This window comes from Rhea americana, unplaced genomic scaffold (assembly GCF_003343005.1).
Source record: "Rhea americana isolate MKP2758 unplaced genomic scaffold, rheAme1 scaffold_16, whole genome shotgun sequence".
Lineage (NCBI taxonomy): Eukaryota > Metazoa > Chordata > Aves > Rheiformes > Rheidae > Rhea > Rhea americana.
Window position 1 is genome coordinate 7489569 of NW_028185705.1, and position 14959 is coordinate 7504527.

At 44.0% G+C, this 14959-nt stretch overlaps 1 protein-coding gene across 1 annotated transcript in view; it reads right to left on the reverse strand.

The window, feature by feature from the left end:
• Positions 1–14959, reverse strand: part of SYNPR (synaptoporin) — a 42944-nt gene that overhangs the window by 7469 nt on the left and 20516 nt on the right. Inside the window, exon 3 of the mRNA XM_085300001.1 lies at positions 2476–2674. Coding sequence (XP_085156127.1) covers positions 2476–2674 — 199 coding nt within the window. The remainder of the gene's footprint in view (positions 1–2475; positions 2675–14959) is intronic.

Genomic DNA, 14959 nt, shown 5'->3' on the forward strand with positions numbered 1-14959 from the left:
CCAAATGAGATACCGATATCTATTGACAGTGAAAATTGTCTTCCATGTTTCCCTGATTCAGAGATAAATGGAAACACCTTTCTTAAATCCCCTCAAATTTCAGCACAGAGCTGAAGGGGTCTGGTTACTCCCTGCTTGCAAGCACCTGAAATATATAGGTGAGAGGCAGATAAGTTTGGGGGTATTGAGTGCTAATCCCCAAAAGCTGGCATGCAACTTCAGCATGACATTGCTCACTGAATAAAACATGACAGTGCTACCAAAACAGCTGCAGAAGAGTCGATGGCTTCTCTTATTGGAAATATTTCCTTGCCATTACATCTTATTTAACACTGAAACTTAAAATATTGTTCCACAGTAAAAACGGTGTTTAGCTAAGATCAACACAAACAAGTGGATTTCTCCATAGTTGTACAAACAGCGTAAACTTGAATCATTTTTGGATTAAATTTTCTGTGAGTTTCTTGTGACCAACTGCTTCTTAAATTCTTTATAATCATATATTCTGCATTCAGTCAGGTCTGCTGTAATTCAATACACATTGGCACTCCTCTTACTGCCTTAACTTTTTTTTTTTTTTTTTTTAAGTGTCTTTTCCCCAAAAAAGTAGGGCTGGCAGGTGGGGTTGCCCTCCTGGCAGGCTTAAACCCAGCACAACCCTAAGCCACCTCCCTACACTCTGGCGGGAGCCGCTTTCGCTGTAGGACAGACAGAAGCGTCTTTATATTCTCAACAAATAAGGTAATTTAGCCTTGGTTTAAAGATTGGGAAATCGCAAACAACGGCTTTAGTAACAGACACCCATTAAATTTAACCTGTAGATTCAATTACAGTCCATTACACAGAACAAATTAAATTAATGCCACATTGATGCTGTAACGGATTGCAGCGTGCGTCCTATAACAGGACTGCAGCAGTATTATCAGGAGAGTCCTGGATAATCACAACCTGACATATTAGCATTATTTTTCCTTTTTTTTCTTCTRTCATTTCACAAGATAGTGTGGTTCGTCAGAAAAAGAATTATTTTCTAGAAGAAAACTAAAATGGCAGATCTCTGMAACTAATCCTTTGATGAGACAGCGTGAAATGAGTTATTACTTGATGCCAACTGAATCACGCARAAGCAAGGCGCTTCATTTATTTATTGCTTCTGCAGGGACCCCTTTATCTTGCCTATTCTACCACTCCCTTTTCTGTGAAGATCTCTCCTCCTTTCCTCATCATTTTCCAGGGAGAGAAGAAAGATCCCAAAGACTCTTAAAAAGCTGAAGTTTTATTTCCTTTAACATGGAATGAAAATTTTTATTTCTGCATCAATTTATCAGTTTTTGAATGATGTAAATTTAAATAAAAGAATTCACTTCTTTCAGCAGGAAAATCTTTCTTCAAAACCTGGTAACACTAAGATTGCCTTCTCACTTTTTTCTTTATCTTTCATTTACTGTTACTGTAGCTATTTCTTTCAATAGGTACAGACCTTCTGCAGCAGTGATTTGTTTTCCTTTCTAATATGTTTTGCTGCTGTTTTTATTGGTGGCTTTCAGTTATTTACAGAACAGGTCTCACCAAATGCCTGGTTTCTGTCACTCCTAAGCTTTAGATTTTCTGAAATCCAGAACTAATTTTTCCTTAGGTCAGTTCTCACTAGCCTTCCCCTCTTTCAATTGCTCTCTTCAGAGCAATACTTCAAAGTAACATTTCCTTTACTCTAGTGTTACCTTATTCTCATAGGAGTAGAGAGATTGCCATGGAAGAGAGAGCATGATGCAACCCTAAAAACCTACAGATTTGGAGACCTAAATAAATTCAAGTGCATCTAGAGTTCAACATGCTGCCCTTATTTAGCAAGACCAAGGGGTGTRTCATGATTCATGATGCTCTAAAAGTTAGTAGAAACATAGACCAAATAATTCTGACAGATTTTACATCCTTGATTTATAAGAAAACGCATACACAATAGGAGTTGCTCTTTATCATGAACTTTTAGGAATCCACAAAAAAGAAAGGCACAGGCAGCCGAGGGCTACGTGTCATGATAACTGGAAGGTGAGGAAGCTCATGGGCCAGTGTGGAGACGCAGACGGGCTGGGAGCTCAGGACAAGTCTGGAAGAGTTGCCATGCTGTTCTCCACAGCAACCTTTTCAAACCAYGGGAGCAAAACTGCTTGGCTAACCCCAGCATTAATTAGCAACACACTCCCTCCCTTGGGCCAGGGGCATCGCTCTGCTCGCCCGCGAGGTGGATGCCTCTCTCCTTCCCTGCCTGCTGCCGTGGACCTGTGGCTCCAGCCCCAAAGCTGCCAGTCCCCAGCTGTGCTCACAGGAGCGTTACCCCGCAGCCGGCAGCGGCAGGCAAGCAGGGAGCTCTGCGTTAGACAGGAGCTAAATCCAACCTTCAGAGACCACAGTGGCTCCACCACTATTGGTGCTGGACACTGGAGTCACCATGAAGCATAGAAGAGGCAYACTTACAACCAGGGGCCCTCTGTTGTTTTCACGGTACTTGTTCTGGAAGAAGATATAAACCACGGTGGCAGCCAGTGAGTAGAGGAACGCGAAGACTGCGATGGTGACGAAGAACTCTGCCGAGGAGGAGAAGTCCCCTATCAAGGAGAGCTTTTCTCGGCGCTTGCCTTCGCAAGTGGGCGCATCGAAATTCACCTGGTGTAATCTGGAAAACATCCCAAAGAGGAGAATCTGAAGCACAGCAAGAGGAAGCCATTACCTAAATAGAGTTACATTTGTTCTGTTGTCCCATCTCATTTCTGAAGTGCATTGATCACCTGCATGAAAAACAGGCCCTATGAGCAGTCTCGTGGGCTGCGCTCTTCAGAGCTGCTCATACACACCAGGTTACTTCTGTGTGAGTCTAGGTGAGAACTGAGAGCCTAATTACATCTTTTAATCACTCCTTTAATCAATCTCAGAGAAGTTGATGTGCCAGCAGTCTGGCACAATTCCTTTCCTCTCTGGGGTTTTGCCACAGCAACAACTGAAGAAAGATAATAAAATATGATCCGAGTCAAATTTTCACAGCCAAGGAGGCAGCAAACAGGTTGTATCCTTATTAAAGCCATGGGATACCTGGGTTTGGAAGTTCAAAACTTTGACTATGGGTAATCTTGCTTAGTGCAGAGCAAGTTTACATCATGACATCAGCCCACGATGCTGTGAGCTATACAGTGCTTCAACGGTAAAGGCTTTAGGACGGGGTAATAGCAGAAATACACCAGYTGGGTCAAAGGAAGTTTCACATGCCTTGTTTTAAACAGTCACAAACTATTAACTTGTGCTCATGTCTTGCTTGTAATCAGCCACCAAAACTAACAGATCTGTGGTTCTGCCCAGCAGCTCCTGCCAGACCCTTTTTCACCCTAATATTTGTAAGTTCCACACCAGAAAGAAAGAGGCTCCCTGGTGGGGTCCTCTGGCCGGTCCTGCCGCATGGTCCAGGTGAGCCTCTGTGGGGACGAGGGGCAGGCAAAGGCTGTGAAGGGACCACGTTGTTCTGCTCTGCGCAGAGCACAGAGGGGACAAAACCAGCACAAAGTTAACAGCAGCAATTAAAAAAAATTTATGATCTGGTGCTGAGAAAGGACAAGGCCTTCTGGGAGACATTCCTCTGCTCGAGGGTAATTAATGTGTGGAACAGCAAGTCAATGGAGGYAGCAGCTGTGAATATATGACTAAATAAAAAGTTAGGTCCCTAGAGGAAAACAAAGTACCCACAGTAGAAATCACACGAGATGGACTAAAGGACTTTGGAAGATTGCTTGACTTTTTGCTTTTCCTGGTCCAGACTAAATTTATCTGAGTGTGTAGGCAAGCCTTTTCCATCAGTGGCTGATGCATAACATCAACTACTGGCCTTAGGCACTTTCTTCTGAGCTTCTGCTGCTATAGCATTGGTGGGATTAAAACACGAAACGCATCTGCCTGGATTGCAGCATTTGGGAGATGAGCAGCGGCTGACTCGTCTCTCCTACATGACCACAGCAAAGTCTGATGAAAACTGAACACACCAGAGAGACTCTAACACTTTTGAACATAATCAGTTTCCTGGCATCAGTGTGCAAATATTTTCCATCAGGGTTTATTGTCTTTTCCTAAAGGAAGAAGGCACTAGGAAATCCTTTTTTTTTTTTTTTTTTTTTCCCCCTGTCCTTGCAGTTCTGCAGCCTAGAGGATGCATCCAGAGGGATGCAGTGACTTCTACCCACTTGCAGATCCAGGGCCCATCCATCAGCCCAGATTTAACAACTCAACAGGAATGTGTCTAGGGCTGAGCATTTCCCCCACCACCACCCTCAAATCACCAAATACCTAAGCAGAATTTTCTGGATCTTAAATAATTAACCATATCTGTTGTGCTTGACATACTACACTCAGGCACCACGGTTACTTTTTCATGGCCTCACTGCAGGGTGCAGTATCCACTTTTCCAGCAAAGCAGAGCAAGAACGCTCTGTCCTCTCGGGGGAAAGCCAGGGTCTGCTGTGATGGCAGCTGCACAGTTCTATGTTACCATCTCTCACACTGCAAATAGACTTTACAGAATTGCTCTGATCCTCACATTACTTCTGCAAGCACTGTGGAACCAGGTGAGCTACATTAAATACAATCACTTTGGGAAAGAAGAGCAAGGCAATTCTGCCTGTATTTCATCACATAAAACAGGTCTTCAGGCTTTTTTCCCCACCCTCCTGAAGTCCTGAAATAGCCCACAGGGCAATGCAAGGTGTTGCAAGTATCTGCTCAAACTCCTGCACATGCCAGAGGTGAAATAACTTAATGAATATTCAAGTTTAAGAGCTGGCATTGCTGCCCACCCCTCACACCCCAGACTGGTATCAGTCACCATAACTCCATCTAATCTAATCACCAACATGCAGGGTGTTGCCAACCTTTTCAAAACACTGCAAARTAACCAAGGCCACTTTCCGTTTCTCTCTTATTCTCCTGACTGCATCTCARTTCTGCATCTCCATGAGCCAGAGAAAGTATTCACACATTATATTAATGTCTAACTCATGCATCCTCCCAGCAGTGCTTTTCTGGCCAAGCATCTTTCAGGGATATCAGATATATTATGATCACACAAGCCTTCTTCCATCACATTATTTTTTATTCACTAGCTTTGCTTTTTAGGTTTCTCTAGCCTCTGCAAGGACCTGATAGTAACTGGTACCTCTTGTGGCCACCTCACCTTTGCCCAAGCAGTTGAGATCTCAGTCTTGCAGAGGGCCCTGAAATAAGCAGTAACTCAGACCCAGGAAGAGCAGAAAGGGGCAGGGGAGAGGCGAGCCAAGCCCTGGGATGGCTCGAGTGCTAACTTTGTGAGATGCATTCAAAGAGTTTCTTTAAAGTAGGGTAGGATCGGTCAAGGGAAGTCCAGTTTTACTAATCAAAACCAACCTGCTTTGATCTGTAATGGCATTCAGAGAAAGCTCTGACTCTTCCACAAAGCTGTTGCTGACTCAGCCCTTCTGGGGGCAGGACTGCTTGGGGATGACTCACAGAAAATTCACTTCYTCTACCTCCGCCTCCTACTTTCAATGCAATTCTACCTGGTTTGCATCTTATTTCCTTTGACCTTTTCTTTCAACTTCTCTCTTATCTCTCATTGCTTACACCCCATCTTTTTCTTCAGATCATCCTTAGCCAACATCTTCCTTCTGCTGCTTTTCTATCTGTAGCACCACTCCCTGGATTTCACCATTGCCTCTTCATTTCCTAAGTAAATCAGGAGCACCGAGAATGACTCCTTGTAATCATGCATTTCATTAACATATGAGCAATACTGTGGGGCTGCCTTGCCAGAAGTGATTTTCACTGATTAATAGACAATGAAAATAAGGATCATTTCAGTAATAAATGTAACTGATTAAGGGGGGAAAAAAGTGTCATTAAAAACATCCCACCTCTCAAATATACACAAGTGTTCCTCAAGAAATGAAGCAGACAGTGATTTTTGCCTTGTGCACTGCTAAGCACCGTTACTAAGTCAGAAATAAAATTGATCACCCAAGAATATGACCTTACACAGCACCCTTTGCACAGCAGCGTTAAGGCAGCCTCGCTGCTCATCGCCAGCGACTCAATGCCCTGGACCTGCTGGGACACTTCGCTAAGAGCAGCAGCCACTGCTGAACCTTCCAGTTCTGAATTCCCTCAAATTCATACAAATCTGAAGCGAGTCCAAAGGCAGTCACGTTACACCCATGAAGTCRCAGCAATTAAAGGCTCGTGAGACTTCCTCTACCACTTGGCAAGCTTTCCACTGCTGTGGGAAATACGATGACAAGACAACTGTATTGTTTAGCTTGACGAGATCAAGAGGGCAGGAATGTTTCGAAGGAGAAAAAGGATTTTTGCATTGTTCTGCAATYGTGAAGAACAGTTTCATTTCCCGACACTAATTGCCCGTACTCTGAAAACAATACACAGAGCCAGACACGCTAAACAAAGGCTACAGCTGCTGCAGCTACTTTGGGGAGAGGTTGTGCTCTCTCCATGCGAATGTGACCTTGCTTTTATCTCCGGGTGTTCCTCATTACGATATTCAAAACACGATTTGCTTTTCATTATGGTCCCTCTCCTTTTGACCGGCAGCCCCTGATGACCCAGAAGCACAGAAATGATCAGAGCTGAGCACACCAAGGGCCCTTCTTGTCCCATGTCCTATCTCTGCCAGCAGACACAGACACAGTGATCCCCTCTATGTCCCACCATCACAGGCATCAGCACTCATGGATTTACAGACTCACAAASCTGGTGTTAAAGAGCCACTGTGAAGCTGTCCCCCATTAATTCACCTAATCTCTTTGGATTCAGGAAGGATCCTGCTCTAGCAAGCACACAAGCACGTGCTTAGCCTTGAAGCCAAAAGACCGTACGGTTAACAGTAAGCACACGCATCGGTATTGCTGATGAACAGACTCTAATTTCCTCTTCTGGGCTTTGATCAGTGCCTGGATTAATAAATAAAAGACAGACAAGTTTTACCTCAAATTTCTGAATGGGGGTTAGTATTTCTCCGCTCACTTAGCATGCGGTGAACAAAACAGGCAAAAACAAACCCTGTTTTGGCAGGTTGTCCTATTTTCTGAAAATAGCATCTTGTAATCTCCCCCCCTACACCCGCATATGACATCCTGGAACATAATCTGCAACACCCACACACATGCTTGCGAGAATTCAGAGACCCATTATCCTCTCATTCAGGCTTTATTTCCCCCCTCACTTATTTCTGGTACTCAAAACTGTCAATTGTATTTACTGTCTACAAAGCAATCGGAGAAAGTCAGCACTGGAAATTCGTTACTGCAGGTAGCGCCTGTGGAAGAATTTGTTGTGAAATGTTTACCTTGGTTGGTAATCTTCAAAATGAGGGATAAATGATATTTCAAAATACAGTAGGGAAATGCTGAAACGAGCAGAAACAAGRGCCCCTTAGCTAGTCAGACAGCTCTGGTGAGATACAAGAATGTGACAGCTCTTCTGCCTTTCTTTCCCTGAGATTCAAAATAAAAACATCTCTTTTAGTTGCTCCTGGAAACACTGCAGCTCCTCTTGCTTCAGAGGACTATGCTCAAGTGCCTTCACACCAGCACCTCCAGCCAGCTGGTCTCTGGGCAAATACATCTTCTTGAGGTGCCAAAGGTGGATTTTGCACAGGTTTAGTGGAAGGACACTAACAAATGGAAGCCTTTCTGCTTGCAGAGTTCATTATTCCTGCAAGACCTCCCTAGAAACAGGCATCCCTCAATGTTCAGTGCTAAACCCTGGTTATCCGAAAGGCTGCCCACATGGCAAATAAAAGATTTCCTTACAGCCTTTGGAAGGACAGGCAGATCTGATTTCTGTGGCTTTCTTCTCCTCCATCTAACAGACCTGTAAAGGTGGAGGACCCTGCAGAAACAAAGCCACACTAGGAGCTCTGGTACACAACATGAGCTCTTGGGGAAGGAGCCACCAAAGGTCCATATTTTTGCCAATTAAAACCATCATCCAGGGACTCCCTTCGATCCAAGCAGTTGCACCCAGGCATGCCAGAGCTGTGGAAGGCAATCTGTCTTTTCAAGGAAGCCAGCCTGGTAATACCACGTTTGATCCGCCTGAAGTCATTAAAGCTAAAATTCTCTTCAGTCCTTCAAGGTCAAGTATCTGAAGTGTTAACATAGCCCTGGACAGCTGGGGAAGACATGGTGGGCTTAGCCCAGCAGTGGGATAGCAGGCACCACAGGACCATGATGGTCTCTCCTCTTCTGCACCTGGGATATTCTGGCAAAGTTTCCCACCTCCCTGCTAACAAGAGGATTTCTTCCTCTAAACCTGTTCTCTAACAGCTCTTCCACTCTTTCCTTTAGGAGAGGAAATTACCATTTGCTTGAGCCTTCCTGCTCTTCACCTTTCCCAAGAGCCCTCAGCACTCTTCTCTCTCCTTCCACCAAGGCAGCAGAATGGGGCCTCAGCACATCAGCTGCTACCACACATCTATTGGTGCTAAATCAGCCCATTTTTCTCTGGCAAAAGGAAGAAAAAGATAAAGTGCTCTAGCTGACTTGGCAATCCAAGTTTGGTCTTTTGTTTTTTTGCTTTTCCAGAGAGACCAAAGAATATTGTTTGCTGATCAAAGCACATTCAGTTTGCTGATCAAAGTATTTGGTTTGAAATTTCTGTCTTAGTCTCACTGAAATATCTCAGTTTCTTCCAAAAATACCCAGTAGCTCTCTAGAACTACTCAACATTATACACTTCAATCTTAAATACACATACGAACTTGCGAACATTTATTCCTAAGTTCTGTGCAGGACATTTGAGCATCCTAAGGATTTGCCCCATCTCAGGGCTGCCTGCAGTGGCTTACCCAGGGATGTGCTTTGCTCAGATGCAAACAGAAATCCCTTCTGGACACGAGTCCAGAGCAGGCATCACCCAAAGAAATGCAAGATGCTGCAGCAAATTGCCAAGGAAAGCAATAGCAACCTATATTCTCTCCCAGGTTGTGTCCAATAAAAAAAATATTTTTTTTCATCTCATGTTTTCAACTTCATAACTTGTCAGGTTCCCAGCACTCACACATAGCTGTTGTGCAAACATTTGGCCAGTACTGTTTTGCTACAGTAAGGTTTTTAATAGGACAAGCTGTCAGCCACAGTTGCTGTCTCAACCCCCCACACTGCTCATGCCACACTGGGAGAGGTGGCAATTCCTCCGCGCTGGCGGCGTGGGCGCGCTGCGACGCTGACCAAGCATGATGCAACATGCATACGTCCCATGCTCCATCCCATCTTTTGGTCCCTGTTGTCTGTCATGCATCTCCTCTGCCATTAGTGTAGTGAGCTGGAGATCCCTGAGGCATTCAGGTCTCCAGGAAGCAAAACACCAAAATGTTTCTGAGGATTGGGTCTAAAGTCTCTGGAATAAGGGGCAGTTGCAGCACAGTAGAGCACATTGCCCAGTGGCGAGGGGGGAGATGGCAGCAGTACTGTGCCCACAGCTTGCAGCCTTCTCCCTGCAAACATCTTTGCAAAGCTCTTGGAGAGCAGCTTTAGGTTGGAGATTCATTCCAGACACATGCCAGCCATTGCAATGAACATCCCCAGACTGTACACGTACGCTGTAATTCAAAATCTAGTACCTCACCGTAACACCAGAAAGAAAATAAAAAGGCTCATTATGGAGTAAGCACTGTCAAAAGCTGAGTGGGTGATCTCAACCCAATTTCCAAGCCTGCATCCACATCCAGATTTATCTTCCATGGTATTTTGACAGCTCTTCTCGCAAACATGTGCTCTTCCTTACTGCACAAGCAGAACATGGTACTCAAAGATATGCTCCATTGCTCTTTGCAAACCTGTATACCTTTCACACAGCAAATCAGGAGGTCTGGAAATCCCAGAGGAGCATATTCATACTGTCAGACAGCAGTTATCAAATGCTAGTTGCACAGGAAGAGCCCAACTGAACCTCTAGCTGCACTCCAGCTCATTCCCTGTCCTCCTCCAGACAGGCACAGGACTATTCCCAGACTAGGAAACCTGTCAGACAAGAATGAAAACTACCATTTGAAGCTAAGACCTACACATCTAAAAAAAAAAAAATGTATCAGAAGCAACATAAAGCAAAGGTGTAAGTAGTAGTGACCAATTCTAATCATGTTTCCAAGGAGGGGATGATAGCCAMCCCTGGGCACTGCAGCAATCTGTGAACACTGAGCCCTGCTGCTAGCGCCCAGCTAATGCGCTTKGTTGCTGCTTTCTTTGATTTGTAAGGTTTGTGCCACCTCCAATTCACCTGGTGTTCCAGAATCACACGGGCAAAATCTGTGCAAAAATCAATCCAGGTTCTTGCGTATCACCTAATGCTCAGCCAAAACCACCAAAAAGAATAAATCCTTTGCCCTGGGAGAAAGCAGAGTTCACATACAGTTTAATCTAGGTCTGTAAACCCTGAAAACAGAAGTTCCAATCTCAGTTCCAGCTAAGTACAAGAACAGTTACAGAAGGTACAGCAACAATCCTTCCTTTGTATCACATTTTAACATTAACATTGTACTTTAACTATAGTTTTCCCCAAATACATTGTCCTRAGAGACTTAAAGTAATTAAATTCAGGCCTCTGCAGACACTTAAGGCATGACTCCAGTGAAAGGATATTTTCATTCTAAGCATGCTTCAGTGCCTTTTCTCAGCAAGCCTGTGGACTTGCACACAGGCTGAGCAGCAGCCAGGGCAGGAGCCCCGGCAGACCCACAGCTCTGCTGGCCAGCCTGCAGACAACTGCTGTCAGCTGCATGCTGAGTGACATGCAAAGTGCCATTTCTGGAAATTCAGAGAGCATGGAAGTAGGTACTTCACCAAGAGGGGCTATGGTTTGCTGCAGTCAGATACTCATCCTCTCTGGAGTCTATTGAACAAGGAGAAATACCGCATTAAACCGCTGGCAAATAAATTTATGCAGAAGTCATGTGTGGGAGCACACCAAAGACATCTCGCTTGCTGAATCCCCTACAGTCCCAGGGAAACGTTCAGGACCTCCTGCACAGGGCACGTATGTTTGGGAGCAGGGGAAAGACACATGTTTGATTGCTGCCTAGCTGGGTCACCGCTTCTCTTTGGGGGTACRGGATCAAAAGCCAAAGCAAAGCAGAAGGGCTTCTGCGTTGCCTGCGCTTGTACTGGCAGCATGAAAAGATGCAAAAAGAAATCTGCAAAGAAAGTTGTAAAAAGCCTGCCTTTTAAGAAAAGGCCTTTGTGGCAGGCATAGATAAAACACCATTATTTGTACAATACTGTAGAGATCCTTCATGAATATATATTAAAAAAATCAAATGGGGAAAAAGTTGCATATATTCATAAAAAAGTGACTGCCACTTTAAGAACCAATTCATCTAAAGCACTAATGTAGAATCCTGCTTGTACCAAAACAATGTTAAACAAAATACTGCACCTACAATGCAAAAATAAGTCAGTCTGGATCAATATCATTCAAATTCATCAAAAATCCAATTGCTCTGGGTGCCAAAAGAAAAGCTTCTATGATTTTATGAAGATTCAGGAAGCAGCACGCACCCTTTGCTGCAGAAAACACCACGTCCAAAACATTGCTACCACTTCTTTTCCCATTTACTTCCCAGCAGTGGGAGCTCTCCTGATCATGCCCTGTGTTCATGCAATGCTCATACATGAACATTTGTAACAGGACACAATAGCTGTCCAGGCAGAAGAGCTGCAAAGCAGGAGAAGTCTCCACTGTGGCCCCAGTTCAGCACACCAGGACACAGCTCCTTCATGCTCCAAGGGATTCAAGYCTACAAAGTAAACATTGGAGAACACGGAGGGAAGCAGCAGCTGAAGACCCCTATTTCTGGAAAACTCCCCCCACCTCACCCCAGCTGCTGAGCTGCAGCCCCACCTCCCACCACATCTGTCCATGGGAGTGAGCAGTCTCTCCCTGGCTATGCAACAGACTGAGGACTTCTCTGCCATTTTACAAATATTGGCATAAGTGCCAGTCAGACCTCCTTCTCTGACCAAGTCGAGCAGAGCATGCAGTCTAACACATCAGCAGTGTGAATGAGCAAAGACTTTGCACTTGCATAGCCACCCTTAGGTGGTGGCTTCTTGACTGAGAACAAAACAGCTTGGCACAAAAGTGAAGCCATTCAAACCAACAAGCAAATTGTGGAAGCAGCAGATGAGCTCCTCCTCCACACCGCAGAACATCAGACAAGTGGAGGAGAACATGCCCAGGGTCAGTGGCAAAGAAAGATGTGGCTGTATCAGATGTCCGGTGGTTTTGTATAGCTCTTAGGTGCAAGCAAAGTGTCAAGTGACTGGAAGCATCTCCTAGATCCTTTCCTTTACTGTTGGAGGAAGGATGCTTGCCTTCACACGCAGCTCGAACAAGTGACAAGGGGCAGTAATAAGCACTCTTTGGCCACATTGCCAATCCTGRCAATTCCTCCAAACTGTGTTTGGAAGACTAATCAGGGCAAGGTAAAGGCACTGATGAGCTTAAAATCAGAAAAGCCACAAAATTGCCCTTATTTTACCTGCTTTAATTAGATGAGCAGTGATTTCATGAAACTCTCAGAAGACAGGAATTGCAGTACGCTTCATGGTAATGGACAGTCTGCACTTAGACTGGATATCTAACTGTAGTTGGTAGCTTTTGCCTTTTAACTGGACTAATAATTGCATTTCACACCCTTACAATACACTGGTTTCTTAAATTTTCTCATTTTTTTAAAAAAAATAGTGATTATTGATATAAGTACAGACATTTTCTTCAATTCTACCATCCTTCTGGTCTCAAAAAAAAATGAGTCCTGTGGGACATGTGTGAGCACAGAAAAACAAAGACTGCTCCCAGAGCCCACAGGGTTCCTTGGAGATCCATGGAGACTAGAGAACATCAATTTGCACAAGCTAAGCATTTGTCCTTAAAAAAAAAAAAAAAAATCTATAAGCAAGTAGCCTGTAGCCATACATGAGTAAACAAACAAAATCTGATCAGGGCTCTAAATTACAGCATTCACTCTGATAATAACTAGAACTGGTTACAAAAAGGTGAAATATTTTTCCATTAAAAACAATGTTCATCCAAAGCTGAAAAATGTATTTGTTGAGCAGACCTGAATCACCTTTTCCCCGGCCCCCAGGAGAAAATGTAAGAGCAAGCAACTTGAACAAAGCCAATAGTTCATCGATTAGAGCACTCAGCCTGGCTACATAAGCTCCGTATTCAAGTCTTATGGACTTATTTCAGTACAGAGATTTGACTTCTATCTAACACCTTCACCATCAGGAAATCCAGGTGCCAGGGACATGATGTAAATAGCTTAGAAAGCTCTTGTCCTAATGTCACTATAGAATAAAGCCTTTTAACTGGGTTTTCACTGGAAATTTTTTTTTCTCCCTTCTCCAAAAAAGAGCCAGCCCTGTAAGTTACCAGAATGTATGAATCACAAAAAAAGTTAATGTCTGTATTTCCTGTTAAAAAAAAATAGATTTTAGGCCTTTGGTCTGCTTTGTATCATTAGGTCACATTAAATATGAAGAGACTCATGTGAAAGTATCACAATTAGAGGATTCTGTATCCTGAAGGATTCATCTCCTGAGCTTTACTCAGCAGGATGCAACATTAGGCTCTTCACATCATTTCCAGTTTCTACTAACAGTAGTTAAGAGCTAGAAGTCSTTGTTAGGCAAATCTATTCTCAAAGGGCCAAAATTAGGCATTAAAACACCCACTGAGACCAGGGTTTGAAACTCTGTTGTGGAAGAAGATAATTAAAGCTGTGACCTAGCCCTTAGTGCCTGTCCTAAAGGGCCAGTTTATATAAGAATATTGCTTAAACCTTTAGCTTCACTGATGTATTATTGAACACATTTGCTTGCTAATTCAGATGTTAACCCCAGATCTGCAGTGCTGGAGGAGGCAGTCACAGTTTGGCAAGAAAAGGGGCTAGAGTAATACAGCTTTTGTGGGCTAAAAGACTGTAAAGCCATGCGGGACCACTGTGATCAYGAAAATGGGCTCTTAGCCAAAGAATACTACTTGACAACTCCTGCAACTGCCATTTCTGCAAGACCAGGCACCAAGGACTGCCCTGAAGATTTTAAAGATGAAGATTTCTCCCTTCAGTTGTCTTATGAAGAAACTTATATCTTGTCATCCAGATCAGGCCAGGRATACCTGCAATGATGCCATGCAAAACCCTTATGTAGGCACATAGCACCTGGTCTAGCATTTTTGTCATTTTAAAACACAGGCAGTCAGCTGAGATGTAGCCCACTGCACATCCTCTCACTTCTCTGGCTCTTCAGCAATGCCACAGGAAAGCCCACAGCAAGCAACTCCAGGTCCCCAGAAAGGAATGGATCGTGCAGAGCTTAACCAACTCCTCAACTCCCCGAGATCTCTGCCAAATCTTCCTGAGGAAGAAGGGCATTTATGCTTTGGCACCTATCAGAGTATACCACAGCAGGGTGCAGCACCCCCAAACCTTACATCCACRCAGGAGGGGCACCTTCTGTACAAAACATCTACAAAATAAAACATGGAGCCTAGGGAACTAAAATTAGATGACTATTTCCCCCTATTCTCTGCCCTAAACTGGTTTTGCAGGCATTATTACTGGTCTGAAAGACCAACCCTGCTAATGACCACAACTCCTAAGTGCCAGACAGGCATGATTGTCTTCTTGTCTTCTCCAAACACGTCCCAGGCAGCAAGAATTGTCAATTATGGTTTCACTTGCCCTGCTAGCTGCACATCTCCCACACAGATGTTGGGTGTTCAACGCAATGCCTCTGACATAGTTCTACAACGACTTTTTGGTAATTCCTGCAGTGCTCACTCCTCCAGAGACAGTGTCCTCCAWGGTACATGGTGAAACAGATGTGTTTTTAAAACAATACTAAAACTCAAGGTGTCCAACATTAAG